General features: G+C 54.7%; 1 protein-coding gene across 7 annotated transcripts; it reads right to left on the bottom strand.

The window, feature by feature from the left end:
• Positions 1-204: 204 nt before the first annotated feature.
• Positions 205-14499, bottom strand: Dennd4b (DENN domain containing 4B). 7 transcript variants are annotated; one of them, XM_020166281.2, is made up of 28 exons: positions 14198-14499; positions 11961-12300; positions 11172-11424; positions 10867-10936; positions 10503-10672; positions 10185-10429; positions 9727-9793; positions 9573-9631; positions 9249-9393; positions 8792-8967; positions 8566-8666; positions 7994-8209; positions 7338-7483; positions 6893-7032; positions 6672-6798; positions 5982-6188; positions 5542-5670; positions 4628-4817; positions 4201-4368; positions 3552-3943; positions 3262-3384; positions 2867-3036; positions 2643-2784; positions 2249-2485; positions 1617-1743; positions 1367-1532; positions 1214-1278; positions 205-1117 (listed from the first exon to the last, which is right to left on the bottom strand). In XM_020166281.2, the coding sequence occupies exons 2-28, from the start codon at positions 12275-12277 to the stop codon at positions 972-974; spliced, it is 4494 nt and encodes a 1497-aa protein (XP_020021870.2). In that variant the 5' UTR covers positions 12278-12300; positions 14198-14499; the 3' UTR covers positions 205-971. The 7 variants fall into 7 exon arrangements, with proteins under 7 accessions (XP_020021870.2, XP_020021871.2, XP_020021869.2 ...); XM_020166282.2 differs by lacking the exon at positions 14198-14499 and adding an exon at positions 12733-13941; XM_020166280.2 differs by lacking the exon at positions 14198-14499 and adding an exon at positions 13089-13941.
• Positions 14500-15451: the final 952 nt, after the last annotated feature.

Below are 15451 nucleotides of genomic sequence, written 5' to 3'. Positions count from 1 at the left end.
CCGTAGCCAGCACTGGATTCACCCCTTTCCTGCTCAGAGAACGCCCTGTGCCCCAGGGGGTCAGTACTAGACATGATCAGCATAAATGCCAGGTATACCTGAAGGCTACAAAGGATGAAAAGGTAGAAAAGAGGATGTGCAGATAGTAGAACATGAGTGTCGTCCCCCATTATTACCCCAGATCCAGAGAATAGGAGGCAGAAGGAAAAAGACAGAAGCAGCTTTTACTATATTTACATCCAACAAAACTTTGCAGGGAACAATCCTTATTGCACAGGTCAGGGCCCTGGGTAGGTGAGGCATTTCCCAAAGTGGAGTGGACAAGAAGGATTAGGACTGGAGGAGGCACCAATTCTTCCCAAGGGTAGCTTTCACTACCTGGCTTTCAAGGAACCTTTACAAACCATGGTGCCCCACTCCCTTCTCTTTCTTACTTTCCATAAGAATCTCATAATCATGGGGGCTGTGGCTCCAGAATAAATAATTTAAAATAAAACACAAACACTAAGGTAGAAAGGCATGGAGAGCCTTAGGCTCCTTCAATAATGCCAGGGAAGAAGAACCATCATTGGTGGGGAATGAGATCTCTCCCTCCCACTCAGGGCAAAGGCTCAGTAGCTCTATATCTTTCCAGTTGTTTTTTAAAACAAAAACTTCTAAGATGACCAGGGCAGTACAGATGTGTGGGTACCCTGGAGAGAAATTCCTGCAACAGGACCAGAGAGGGGCTGTGTCAACTCCCCCAGCTCTCCCCAACATCAGCATGGGTGAATTGGGTAGGTGGGAGATAGGGGAATTGTGACTTTTGGTAATAATGGGTCCCTCTTCCTGCTGCTCCCACTTGGAGCCTACAGCTGAACAGGCTTTCCTGCCTGTTCCCATCTCCTCTATGAAGGGAATAGGGAAGCAGGTTATCTCTAGAATCCTTTCTCCTCACCTCCCTACTCCTGGAGAGGGAAGCTTAAGGGTCCCTAGCATTCTAGAGGTGCTCCAAAACATTTTCGGCAGTCAATGGCCTTGGGAGTGGGCATCTGTGCCCGCCGCTGCCTCAGCTCCTCCTTGCCCATGCTGCTGGCCAGCTTGTTAAAGGCAGACTTGTACTTCTTGTCGAAGGCCACTAGGGAAGAAGGTGGAAGTCAATGCATCAGGATCCCAGCCTCTCACACCTGCCCCCAGATCCCCAAATTCCTCAGCCCCTTGCCTGTTCCCTCACCTATGTCCACATGGTCCTTGCCTAGAGCAGCCATTGTTAGGAATAAGATCTCACGGTAGATGCCCCTATAGCAGAGGCAGAAGGGTGTGAGTGACAGAAAAAAGGTGTGAAGTCCAGGACAGGTCAGGGGCCATCCAGATAGGAGCACCATACCTCTGCAGGTGCAGGCCAGTGGGAGGGGGCCCTAGAGTTTCCAGAAGGAGCCCCACAGCCTTGTGCACCTCATTGAGTCCAACAAAGCGCAATAATGATTCCAATAATGCCAAGCTAAGACATGCAGGTACTGGGCCTGGCCATACCACCCGCTGTGGGATCTGGCCTGGGTAAAAAGAAGGAAGATCAACAGGATCGCTGAGCCCTCAAGGTAAGTGACCCAACCCTCCCATCCCTAAGTTAAACTCACTGTGGACCCTCCAGAGCACATAGAGAGGTGGGCAGCTATTGGGATCAGGAGTCAGGATATCCCACAGCAGCCGCACCTGCACAGAGGCTGGATCAGGAGCTAGCCAAGGAGATGGGACCTGGGAAAGCTGAGATAGAGGAGATAGTTAAGCTCATAGAATGGGAGGCAGAAAATGAGAAATGAACAGGCGATATTCAAAGAAACAGATGTTATAGGACACAGTTAAGGAGAAGAGGGAAAGGAAACCTCATCTGCCATGGAACTATAAGTTCTCGGGAGCAAGGACTTTATTTTGTAATCTGCTACATCCCTAGTGCCTAAAAACTGTGCCTGGAACCTAAAAGATGCTCAATAAATATTGGTGAAATGAACGAACACTAATGAACCACTTTCTAGGTACCAAAAACTATATTAGGTGTCTATGCAACAGCCAGTGAGGTTGTTGCTTATGCCAATTTTCAGATGACAAAATTGAGACTTAGAGTGCTCACATACGGGGGCCAGGAGTCAAACTAGACACAATAGACTCCACAACCTGAGTTTTCTACAGTCAATGACAGGACTAAGACACAAAAAGCTGGAAAATGTGGAGGGAGGCACTCAGGAAGCAGGGACTATATAGGAGTACAGACCTGGGGAGGTGGGGGTCCATCACAGGAGGCCAGCACCAGGCCTGGTAGAATACTAGGCAGGCGTAGCCGTTGGAAATACCATAGAAGATTCCAGAAGATGATGGGGTGGGCAGCAGGCAGTTCAGGCAATGCCAACACCTCACTGCCCTCATTCTCAACCAGCGACTCCAGCTCTTTACGCAGCACCAGGGGGCTCAGATATGCCCATGCCCCACTCTCGATGCGTCGGGAAGCACTCTACAGGCACAAAGCAGGAGGGCATGTACCAGGTTACATCCCCAGAGCCTTGCTTCTCACTGAGCCAGCATGTCTAAAGGCTTCTGGGATGCCCCTTGCCCTCAGTGTCCACCTACCTAGCACCCCTTAAGTCCCCCCAACACGGGGCAGCTCTTACCCCCAAGTGCCCATTGCAGAGCTGGGGCTCATCCAAGGCAAGGCAGAGCCTGCGGTCACTGAGCACAGGCCCAGGACCCCCAGGAATGGGAGCATCTTTGTTGTCACTGGCACCAGCAGGGGCAGGCTTTGGGCTGGGGACACTGCAGGGGAACAGCAGGAGGGGTCAGCTGTTGGAACACCAGCTCCCAGTCCCACCCACAGCACTTGCCCTGCTTCAGGCACCTGGGTCGGGAATCAAGGGTCTGGACACTAAGAAGGGGCACAAAGGGGCAGGCGCAGAAGGGGCAAGTTGTGTTGAGGTTAGAGTCATCAGGTGCCCAGCCAGCCATGATTTCCTCATCATACACCAGTGAATCACAGGCACGGCACAAGGAACAGCTAGACAGCAGAATCTGCAGGCAAGGACACCCCAGGAAGTAGGCCCAGCTTGGCCTTCAATGCTTTGCAGCCCATGCCCCTTCTTTAGCCCTTCCACCTCCAAACCCCAGCCAGACCTCCTGGTTCCACCTCCTTCCCAGCCCCTGCTTTTGTCAGGGTGACTGTGGTGTGTATGTGGTGTGCATGTGCACACGTGCATATGTGTCCCAACACAGCTGTGTGGGCAGAGTTTTCCTCACTTCCAGGGAAGGTGGCTGAAAGGATCCAGGGGTGTCACTGAGACGCTCTGAGGAATGATGGAGGCTCACGCTGCTGAGAGAAGATTCTGAGAGGTCCCACTCACTGCCCAGAGAAGCTGAACTCTGCCATTACACAAAGAAAGCAAAGTCAGCGAGTCCCATGTTCCTCCTTGCCGAAATGTTAGTTTCAGCCACCCTCAGGACCCTCTTTTGGAGGCATTCACCCAGTTAGCTTCCTTTCCCCAGGCCTCCTGACATTAAGGTGTCTGGATCCTTCCCTCACTAACTACCTCAGAGGCAGTGGATCCAGGGCGCTCCCGGGGCCGAAGAATGCTGTCCATGGGGCTGCGGCGGGCTGGGAGAGGCAGGTCACGAGGCAACAGCTCAGGCGAGGGCACACGAGAGGCAGGGGAGCGGCGGGAAGGAGTAAGCAGCTGTTGAAGGCGGGCACCCAGCCCCCGTCGGGGAGTGCCTGCCTCATCCTGTCGTCCACCAGCCTTGGGCCCCTGCCCACTTAGCCCTTCCAGGGCCTCAGTAGACTGGGCACTCAGGGCTGAGCCTGAGCCTCCTGGGCTGCCTCCAGGTGCCTGTTCCTCCCCAGTCAGGCTCAGGTCTGAGAGACTTCCATCATGCCAGGGTACAGGTGATCCCCGAGGTTCCAAGACCCCCAAAGCCTCTATCACTGCAGGACAAAAAAGAATCAGGGGAGATGGAGTCCAGCCTCAATTCCAGCTGCCCCTTTCCTAAGCAAACACAATTCCTAGCTGAATAAACTCTGGTACAACCCCACTCTGATATTCTACATAAGAGTCCCTCAGAGTCTACAGTACCTCCCAGAGGGCCACCCTTCCACCCTGACCCTGGTCTTCTCCTCTCTCACTGGCAAGTGGTTAGGAAAGCAAACTGAGGAGAGGAGGAGGGATCAGACAGGGCACTCACTGTGGGCTACACCTGCCTCCACAGTGGGCTGTGCCCCTCGGGCACTGCCCAAGCTGCCACTCTTCACTAGGCGCCCAGTAGGTGAGGCTGGGTCCCGCAGACTTCGCCCAGCCCAGGTAGTCTGGCGCTGAAGGGGGCGGGTTGGGGAGGGACGCTCCAGACAGGACTCTAAGGAAGGTAGAGAGGGGGTTTAGAGGCAGCTAGCTAGAAACCTAGCACCTGTTCCAAAACAGAGCTCCTGCATATACCTGGGTTTGCAGGGGTTCCTCCCAGGCAGAGCTTTAGCCTTTTTGCTACCAAACAAGTGCAGTTTACCCATCCCCAGAAGCCCCATGCCAGCTACTAGGCTAGCCCAGTTCTCCATTGCCTCTCCCTGTCTGAACCTGGCCACCCCATGCTCAAGCCTGTCTTGCCAGTCCCTACCCACCTATCTGGGAGCTTCCTGTGTCTTGATGTGTTGCTACCACCAGCTGCTGCTGTTGCTGCTGCTGCTGCCGCTGCCGCCGTTCTCTCAAGGGCTGGCGGAACTGAGCAGCCCCCAGAACAACATTCCGGAGCTTAGCCCAGCGCAGGCGCCCACCCGGTGTACCAGACGGCCACTTGCTTTCCAGCACAGCCTGCCAAACACACAATGGCCTACTTTCATACTCTCACCCCAGCCTAATGCATACCTCCTGTCCTTGAGCTCCAGGGACCACTTTCCCCTCCAGGCACCCTGCCTAGGACTATCTGGTTAATGGAGCCCGGTAGAGACAGTTGTCAGCAGCTGCCTCTGAGAGGTCCTAAAAGTCAGGAGTAATGAAGAAAATTTGTTTATAGAAAATTTGTGTTTTTAAACTGAATGACTTTGAAGAAATCATTTCAACTTTTGGTCCTTAAGTTTTCTCATCTGAAAAACAGGAGGCAGTTTAGTGGTTAAGAGGCTGAATTCTGGAAACATGAAGATGCCTTTGCTTGTATTCTGATTCCCTAACTTGTTCACTGAAGGACCTTGAGCAAGTTAGGGTTTGTCTACAGCCTCATCTCCTCACCTGTAAGATATGGATGATCACTGAAAATGTGTAATGCATTTCAACAGTGCCTGGTATACTGGATAACACTATTTGTTAAAAGTTTAGGGCTGTTGTGAGTGAAAATCAAAGTAATCAAGTATGAAAAAAACACCTTTCAGTGCTAAGCCATGCAGAAACACTATGGGTGACAATGACTACATGACCCAGTTGAGTTACACAGACCTAATCTATAAGCAGTGGGGAGAACAACAGTTGTCAAAGAGCCAGCTCCTCCCCACACACACCCTTGCAGAGGCTGCCATTCCACCTCTTCCCCAAAATTAGGTACCTTGTTGTAGTAACCATAGGTGATGGTGTTGGGCACAATGCCTGCCCGCCGCATCTCCAGCATGACCCGCACAGACAGCACAGGCTGCCCATAGTGTGAGCAGAGCTGCATCAGCACCCGATAGCACACCTGGGCAAAGAGAGGCACAAGGGGACAGGAGACCTATTACCCACAAAAATCTCCAATCTCAGCAAGCATCCTTTTCCAGACTCCCCAATTCTCACGGACCTTGTTGGCCCCTGGCAGCTCCTTCCTGCTGCCCTGATGTCCTGCATTCTCCGTCACTATGCTCTGAACATGCTCATTCACTTAGTGAATGTTTGTGGAGCATCTGCCCAATGCTGGGCTTTCCATCAAGTTTATTTCTCGGAGCCCCCATGGCTGCACAAGCCTTTCTGGAACCGGGGTAGACAATGTTGCATAGGTAAATGGTTGCTCACCTCATCAGGAAGTACCACCTTGCGGCTCTCCATCTCACGCAGTACATGGTAGGCTGTGTGCAGGGCCCGCACCCGGGAAGGTGCTGACCGCACATAGGCTGGCAGACATAGGAACCACAGCCCGTAGCAGTGTCCCAGTAGGCATCGGGCCCACAGTTCAGGCACAGTTGCTGACTTCTGTGCCATCCGTTGTGCAACCTTCATCTCCTAGGTGGGACAGGATATATGACAAGGTGAAATAATGCCAGGTGAAACAATGCCAGAAGGTGAAACAATGCCAGAGAAGGTCTTAAAATGGCATTGGGAGAAGCAGTACCTTCCCTGAGGAAGGACCTGTGCTCTGAAGAGGCAAGGGTGATGTAGTACGGCACAGGCTACAGCCCTCCCTAGAGCCTCAAGCAGAGGGTCAGAGAGGCCTGGCCCTTGGGAGTGGGAAGATGCCCTGGAAGATGCAGCCAGCTTCTGTTTTCCCAGAGTGCTCAAGAATGATGATGATGATTATTATGGTGATGACAACGACAATGTTTAACAATAGCTAATGTTTGTACTGTGCTGTTCATGTGTCAGGCTAATGTAAACTTATTAATACCTTTATGGGGTAAGTACCATTATTAGCCTCACTTGACAGATGAAACTGAAGCAGCAGCCCTTGGCCTGAGCCAGGCCCTGTGGGGCCCACCTACTGGTTACCTGTTTAGTTCGACGAGGGGCAGGACTGCTGGGGGCACTACGGGATGGGCCTGGCACAGGCAGGGTCCCCGGTTGCTCTTGAGGAGACTCAAACAATTCAGCCCGTAGCTCTGGAAATCCATCATAGCTGGAGGGGCAGAGAGAGGCAACAGCAGGGTCAAGCAAGTGGACTAGACCTGTCATGGAGCCTTGGCACACATGAGGGGAGAAGAGACTCTCACCAGTACTGGGGAGTGGATTCACTGCCCTCCAGCACTGGGGGCTCTTCAGGAGGTGTGATAAAGACAGTGAGCTCACTTCCTGAAAGCTCCTCCAGTTCCACTAAGGGTGTTGGCTCAGGCTTCTCCTGCTCTGGGTGGATCTGGAACAGGAAGGTAAAAGAGTGAGTGTTACGGCAGTGGACGTGGAGCAGAGCCTGAGTACCCAGAAGATAGCATCTCCCAGAAAAGCACATCCTCAGGGAAAGAGTCCTGGAGACAGCTAGGAGTTGGAGTCAGTAACAGGAGGACAGGAAGTATATGAAGTCAGCCAGGTATGGCTGCCCCAGACGTACTTTGTATAATTCCAGGGCCACCATCACAGTCACAGCTGAGATATAAGGTGCAGCAGAGACAAACAGCAGACCAGAGGCCAATGGGTACAAAGAGAAGGGACAATACCCAATACCTTGTCAACACAAGAGTCAAAAAATTCAAGGGCAGCATGCCGAGCAGAGCCAAAAGAGCATTCTTCAATGAACTGTGAGAACATCTGTGTGTGCAGCAGCTGAGAGTACAGCTTGTGGCTGGAGCGTTCCCGGGACTTGAGGAAACCTGAGGGGGTGAGAATGGGGTGGAGGAGGCAGGACAACTGAGCTCTGTACCACAGCTGTTCCCTCCCTGCATTGCTCAAGACTCATTGTCAAAGCTTTCTCTCTTTCGCCTCTCTGGCACAACCACTCCACAGATCAAGTGACCAGCTCTGCTCCCATGGAGTCCCTTCCTTTTGTCTGTCTGCACCCACCGCCCCAGACTGGGGGTTCTCCAAGGGTGGGTCCCTCAACAGAACTTTGCCCATGGGTGCTGCTCACCACACTATCACTATGCACACCCCATACCTTGGGCTCCCAGAGAGCAGGACCACATCTGGTTCCTCTTTGTACCCTTGCTCCCTTCAAGACCAGAAGAGTGGATGGCTCAAAATAGGAACCCATGAAAACGTTTACCAAGGGAAGGAATAAGAAACCAAGTAACTCCCAGTATCCTCAACCTTCCTCATGGACTCTAGTCCCTGGCTATCCCCTTCCATGATACCCTTTCCAAGCAGAGACCAGCCCTCTTTACCCTGAAGGTAGAAAAGATTGTCAACATCGCGTGCTCCCTCAGAGGGTGCCTGTGTGAGAGGGCGCAGGAAGTCCCGGTAGCCCTTGAGCAGACAGGCCATGAAGCGCAGGAAGGCTCCCTGGACTTCCCGCTCCAGGCGAGCCCTGCGGCCACACACTGCCTCGTAGTCTGTCAGCAGAAATTCCAGAGATGCTTCCTCCTCTGGTCCAGTGTAAGCTGAGGACCAATGTGCATGAGAGTCAGGGCTGGTACCCAGTGCTGGCCTCACCTCTGCCCTTCACACCAGCATCACCATCTCCACCTCTGACAGACTTTGCACTAACAGCAGCTAAAAACTTACTGTCAGGCAACAGTTTTGAGCTTCCCTGGTGACAAACTCTACCTTCCTGACATTTTCAAGAATGTGGGTCCACCCCTCCCTCTAACTTCAATGGAACTGGAACCCCCTCACTTCCACCAAACCCTAACTCTTTTAACCTCTTCAAAGAATGTCTAGCTCCCCACAGACCTCCCCAAACTGAAGTTTGAGGACAATGACAGCTCCCAGCTGCCAAAGCCCCCAGGCTTCTCACTCTGGTCCAGCTGCTGGTAAAGGCTTGTCAGTGTGGCCAGCAGAACCTTGTAGGGTCTGCGGGGCAGGGTCCTAGGGGAGAGGGGCTTCTTTTCCTCTGTCCTGAGAGATAAGCATAAGGAGAAAGGATGATGGGGCTTCCTGCAAGCTTCCCCCCTTTTGTGCCAGTGGTACCCCACACACCAGCTCTCATATGCTCAGCCCCCAAATGAGACCCAGCCTCTTACTGGAAGAGCGTGTTGGTATCAAGATCAACACAGATGACGTCAGCAGGCGGGTCATGCAAATCGAAGTAACTGGAGTGGATACCCACAATAAAGGGCACAGGGGCGCTCAGAACATCTGCCAGCACCAGTGGGCATAGCGGAATGTAGGGGCACTGCCAGTGCAGTGGGAAGATCATCTGAAGCACCAAGGAACAAGAACCAGTAACAGGGATTGGGGCAGCAGTGAGGTTAGCAGGAAAGAGAGAGATATTGTCCTTGGGGTAGTGGTGCCTGTTAGAGAGGTTATTGGGGATGATCTCCAAAGAAGACCCTGTCCCTGAAGTCTGTACCCAGGGAGAGGGTCTGAGGACCCTTGCCAAGGAAGGCAAAGTACAGGGAAAAGTCCAAGGATGGAGGGAGGGGGCACCAGAAAGAACAGTGGCTCTGGGGAAGGTGAACTTGGTAGGGTGGTACTCACCGAGACAAGGGCCTCACAGACACTGGTGAGTAGATCTGGCCGCAGTGAGTGGACCAGTAATTTGTGCTCTGTGAGTACAGCCAGCAGCAGGGTGACAGCCAGCTCAGGGCCCAGGCTCTGCAGCAGCTGCAAGAAGCTGGCACCACTGCAGGCAATGCAGGGGTGGAGGGAGGCTCACCAGGAGACCCTGGAGACTTCCCCAGATACTGGATACAGCCACCACCTGTGCCAACCTGCATAGACCTCAATAACTGCACCCACCTGCCTGGTACCTATTACATCCTGTGTCATCAAAGGTCCCCTCCCTCCAACCTGGACACATACCTGAGGGGTAGGGGTGAGGATACAGGTTGACAGAGGAGCAGGTTGTCATAAGGAGACATCTGGGAGAGCAGAAGAACCATGGGTCAGGATGCTGATGGCTAGCTCCTGCCAACTCCCTCCTTCTGTCTAGCCCAGCCCCAGGGTCAGCTCTCACCTGCACTAAGATGCGGGGTCTCTGTGGGGAAGGGAATGGGACGTTGTGAATGAAGTGGGAGATGTGCCTGTGGAGGGAGGAAAACAGGTAAGGCAGACTTTCCTGGCCTATCCCTGTCCTAGCTCCATTACACATTCTATTCCTTCTCATGTCCTCAAGAACATCATTCCTCCCTGAACCCCACTTCAAGACCTGCATCGGCCACCAGACCTCCATTATACATAGAACTTGTGCAAATCAGAAGAGTCATACATGATCCTTGCAAGTGCAGGCCAGATTTCAGGCTCCACTAACCACCAACCAGTGAGTTTTCCAATGGACAAACTGTAAAACCATACACTTCAGCCCTGACCCCTCTCCCTACCCCAGCCTACCCCATCTCTGTCCTAATCTCTCCCAATAGGCAGCTTCTCTATCCCCTCATAACTCCTTCCCAGCGTAAGGGGAGCTATGCTCACGCTTCCAAGGGCAGGCGGTGGGGGCCTGAGACGGAGTAGCGGTAAAGGAAGGTGAGGAAGGCGCGGAAGGCTGGGAAGGCAGGCCAGCGGGACAGCACAGCAATGGCACGACGGCTGCGCACAGCTCGGCCCCCCAGTGCCCGGCCCCGCTCCACAGCACTCAACAGACCCAGTGCCCGTGCCTGCCGCTCTGACAGTCTGGCCCTTGGGAATGCCTCGTAGAACTGCAGGGCGGCACCATACACCTGGCAGGAAGCAGAGGGACAGTCAGGTGGGCTCTACATAGCCTGAACACCTTACCATACTACACACACTCACCTTATCACCAGCAGCACCCGTGAGCACAAAAGTGGAGAAGACAGGCACCGGGTACTTAGTCTGGGCAGGCCAGCACTCGATAGTGGCCCCCATGGGCAGGCAGAAGACAGGCACTGACTCAGGCAGCGGGAACATCTCATTGTCCTCCTCGGGGTAGCGGCCCAGCAGATCTGCACCCCAACAGAGTGGGGAGTATCCAAAAGGGGGGCATCCATCAGACTCCAGGGAAAAGAACCACAGGATCACAGAGAAGGGCCAAGTGGCAAGAAGTAAATTCTGGGGACACCTGACATAACAACCAAGAGACATCAGAGCAGTGGGACACTGAGGGTCAAATGGTAGAAGGGACAAAAGGAGAACTCACCTGCCTCATACACCAACGTGTTGGCTTTGGCTAGGCCCACCTTGTAGCACAGGTACACTGCTGGGCCCCACTGTCCCAGAAATGGCAAGAGATAAGCAGACACACAGCTGATGAAGGTTTCTGGGGTCTATTTGCTTTCCACCACCCCAAGTGATCTTTTGTCTTCAGAACTTCCCCTAATCTGTCCTCCAAGCCAAGTCATCCCTTGGGATCAGCCCGTGGTGTCAGATGTCCCTTGCACCCAATGTCCACACCCCAACACCAAAAGCACAGGTCTCAGCTCTCGACCCCATAGCTCCACTCACCATGCCAGGGTTGAGGTTGCGGGTCAACTGGCAGTAAGTATGAGGAGCACCCTCGCCCTTGCTGGGCAGCACCAGACAGAGATCAGTGATGCCCAAGGCATGCAGCCCTGCCCCTTCTGCTGCCCTCCGGTAAGTGAGGTAGGTACGGGGGTGCCCAGGACCTGGAGGGGCCAGATTGGCTGAGTGGCTGTAGGGTGTCGTGTCAAGCACTTGGAAGCCAGGCTTGGGACGTTCCTTCCCTTCATATAACACCCTTGGCACAGAAAACAGAGAGAGATGTCAAGAGGTCAGAGTAGGAAAAAGACCCTGATCCTGCCAGATCTGCCTACCTAGTCTCCTATACCTACCTGCCTTACAACTTCAGCCTTGTCAAATCTGATACTAGGGCCCACCTCTTCTTGCTGCTGTCCTCTGGAATCCTGTGCCCACGCTTGCCCTAGTCTATACTTCTTGCTCATTAACAAACCCCTTCCATGAGTTATTCCATTTTATCTTCCAAACCACCCTACGAGGAAGAGTTATTCCCATTTTGCAGATGAGGAAACAAACTCAGAGAGGCTCCATATCTTGATTAAAAGCAGAGGGCTAGTAATCAGCAGCATTGGTATATGAATCCAAATGTGAGGGGACTAAGTACATAAAACTACCCCCCACTCCCTGGCCTCTAGACCACCAGCTCCCATCCCCACAACCCCCCACTTTGTCCCACACTCCTACCTCTACCTCTTCCCAGCACACCTAGAGTTCCTCCCAGCCTCCCCTGGTGCCAGCATGGGTAGGGGCACACACCCCAGCTCAACGAGGGGGGGCTTGTCACGGCCCCTCCGGTAGCAGATGACAGGTTGAGTTCCACCCAGGAGCCCAGCACTGAGTTCCAAGGGGTGGCCCCCAGCAGAAGCCTGGATGCATGTGTAGCCCTGGGGCACCTCCTCGCCCAGTGCCCTAGCGATGACTGCCACATCTGTGATGGGTTCCGCTGGCCGGGGAGGGCGCAGGGGGCCACTGGGTTCAGGAACCCATGTTTCCTCAGGGATGGGTGCTCCGTTCCCTGCAAGCCCAGCTACCACGAAGTAATCCACCAACCGGGGGGGCCGCTCCTCTGCCATGGCCCCCCCCTCACTCACTGCATCTGGAAGGGTCAATTGAGGGAAAGATGGAGCAAGGAGGGCTAGGCTTCCCATGGCAACCAGTGCCCCCCCTCGCTCCCCTCCTCTTCCTAGTCCTTCTAAGGAAAGGCAGGATAAATAGTCAGCCAATCCTGAACTCTCCCGCCCATGACATCATGAGGCTCTCACAGTTCCTTTTTTTTCCTCCAGTCCTCACAGCTTCTTAAAGAGACAGGTCCTTCCCATTTAGTTGTATCAGCCCTCTCTCCTCAAAGAACCCAAATGCTACCCACCACATAGCTAATGCAGGCTCTGACATCCTACTGCTCATGTACCCTTTTCAAGGCCCATCCCTCCTCAATCCCCATGTACAGCCATAACATCACAGAGCTCAAGGTATTTTCTGTAATGGCCTTCAATGACATCATTCATTCTGGCCACAATATCATACCAACCTTAGTCATTTGAAAGGTTTCTGGCCTTCCTGTCCTAGACGTGACATCATAAGAACTTCGTGATTTTACTAATGTTCTTCAAAAAACCCACTCATGAGTTTTTAGAGGACCCCACAGGTTTCCAGGAAAGCTCACAAAACCCAAGCTTTTAGCATCTTTTAACCAGACTCAAGTGTCCTTTTTCTAGCTTAACTCCACCAACTTGGCCAACCAGTGCCCTCCCCCCTCCAGGATCCTTAGGTATCTCCTGTTAAGTTCAAAGTGGCTGTGACCTTTCCAGCCACCCATGTCCTCTTGCCATGGAGCCCCGAGACAGAATCAGGGCCACAGCAGCCTTTCAGTAAGTGTTTTCTCACCTGCCTCCATGGCCCGACCCCAGGGAGTAGGAACCCCAAGAGTCCTGAGGCACCCCAGGGTGCAGAAGCTGGGAAAGTGCCTGGTAGGTGCCTAGCGGCCGGGGGCCGGCAGGCTGGGGGAGTGCTTCAGAGGGGAAGGGAGGTTACACTTCCTGAAGCAGTGGAGGGGAAGCTGCAGCTCAGCAGAAGTCAGCCTATGGGTGTGTGGTGGCGGCAGCGGTGGGGGTGGAGAAGGGACTGTTGAAGGTGCCAGAACAGCATCAGGCCAAGTTGGAACCTCAGACTAAAGGACCCTGAGGAAGGCTGAGGAGACTGTGAGGGTCTCCCACTGGTTCCAGGATGTAGTCTACTTAACCTCTCACCCTTCCCCAGAAAACAGAGAGCCAGGGAATCTCCTGGAGCCAGGTCGGCTCTCTCCTTAACCTGGCTTCTGGACACACACGTCCCAACCCCAGCTAAATTTAGCCATCATGTCTGGGAGGTGAAGCCAGGAGTCAGCGTCAGCCTCCTGATTTAACTCCGGGGCTCAGTCCCCTCCTTCATCCACTGCAAGTCAGTGGGAGCCCTATGCCCAAGACAGCAAGCAGAGGCCGTTAGGTGGGACCATCTTAGGGGCGAGAACCTGTGCACCGGAGCCTCCCCTCACCCAGCCAGGGGAGAGTCCTATAGAGGGCAGCCCTTTTCTTCTTCTTGGGGAAAGCAACGGCCACTCCTGGTCCCAACGCCCACATGCCGGGCGACGGGAAGTTGGGGTTGGGGCAGAGGGCGCGCCGAAGGGGAGGAGGCTGAGCAAGGAGCAAGAGGGCAGAGAGAAGCCGGCGCGCGGGCGGCCGAGGACGTGACGGCAGCAGCGCCGGTCGCCGCGTGACCCGAGCGGGCGGGAGGGAGGGAGGGAGGGGTGCTCTGGCACCCACGAGAGCAGAAGGGGTGCAGGGTGTCCGGCACAGCCAACTCCAGGCCAGTGCCCTCCCCTCCACTTTCACTTCCCCGGGAGAGAGGAAGCGGAACCAGATGTGCAGCGCTGGAGAGCAGCTGGGAGCTGTCCCCCGCCCCGCCTGCGCTCCCTCCCTTCCTTCCCCGCCCGCCGCCCCGCCCGGTCCGGCCCCTACCTGCCTGCCCTGAGACTTCCCGGCCGGCCTGCCCGCTGGCGGGCGGCTCGGAGGGCGGGCTGGCGGGCCGGCGGGCGGCGGGGCTACCCGGCCCCGGACATGGCGCACCCGACTTGGGCGCCGCTCTCGCCCGGGCTGCGAGTGAAGGAAGAAGAGGCGGCCGAGGGCACCAGGGCGCCGTGAAGCGAGATCTGGACGGTCCCAGCGTCTCCGCCGCGCTGCGACACGCGGGGACGGTGCTGCCGCGCCGCTAGGTCGGGCCGCACGGTCCTCCCGGCTCACGCGGCGCTGGGGGCCCGGCGCTCCTCCGCGCGCCCCGCTTTCTCCACTCCCCCCGCCCCCCCAACTTCGGGGCCGCGGGCGCCGCCGCTACCCCCACCCCCCCTCCTCGGCCGGCGGCCGTGACCCTGGCAAGCGCCTGCCCAGCGCCCGCCCGCCTGCAGCGCGACCCCTGGCGGCTGGGAGGGCCCCCTACACCCAAGCGGCTTCCCACCACTCGGCAGATGCCGAGGGACACTGACCCCAGGTGGCCCTGAAGTCGCGCTCGGTCCCGCCCTCGGTGCTACAGTCAGACTGTGAGCCAAGGCAAAGGCACTGAAGGACTAGACTTGGGAGACCCAGGTGGCTCTCCCCGACTTCCAGGTTTAGGGCTCACTACTAGGCAGAGCCAGACGTTCTCGGTTCTCTTTTCTAAAAACAAGAGCTTTGGAAAGAGGAAGAGTGGCCAGTACTATAAGATGTGGAGCACAGTAGTGGAGGTGGGGTAACCGAAGAGGGGCACTCCTCACTATGCGGGGCTGGGAAAAGAACAGAGGCTCAGATCACCAACAGGCTGGCAAACTGATGCAAAGAACCAATTTCTGAAATGGCTGGTGGGGTTAGGGTTGTGGCAAGTGGATCGCCTGGCATGTGCAAGGCCCTGGATTCAAATCCCAGTACCTCAGGGAAAACAAACATGGCTGTGGAGTTAAACTCAAATAAATGGAGGAGGACAGAAGTACTCACGCATAGGGACATGGTGGGAATAAGAGCTTCCTGAGACCTAGGAGCATGGAGTCAGGACTTGTATAAGTCCTCCAACCTTAAAAGACCATAAAGAAGGAAGCCAGTTAAGGCCTACCTGTAGTTCACAGGTGTTTTTTTTGTTGTTGTTTTGCTTGTTTGTGTTTAGTTCATAGTTCTTAAATCTCCTCTTTCTTCTTGAAAGCCTTAGTACTGAGGCCAGTACTTGGAATCATTCTACCAGAAACATCA

This window comes from Castor canadensis, chromosome 11, assembly GCF_047511655.1.
Source record: "Castor canadensis chromosome 11, mCasCan1.hap1v2, whole genome shotgun sequence".
In the NCBI taxonomy this organism is placed as follows: domain Eukaryota; kingdom Metazoa; phylum Chordata; class Mammalia; order Rodentia; family Castoridae; genus Castor; species Castor canadensis.
Note: the sequence above shows the minus strand (reverse complement) of the source record. Positions and strands in the feature narration are given on the sequence as shown.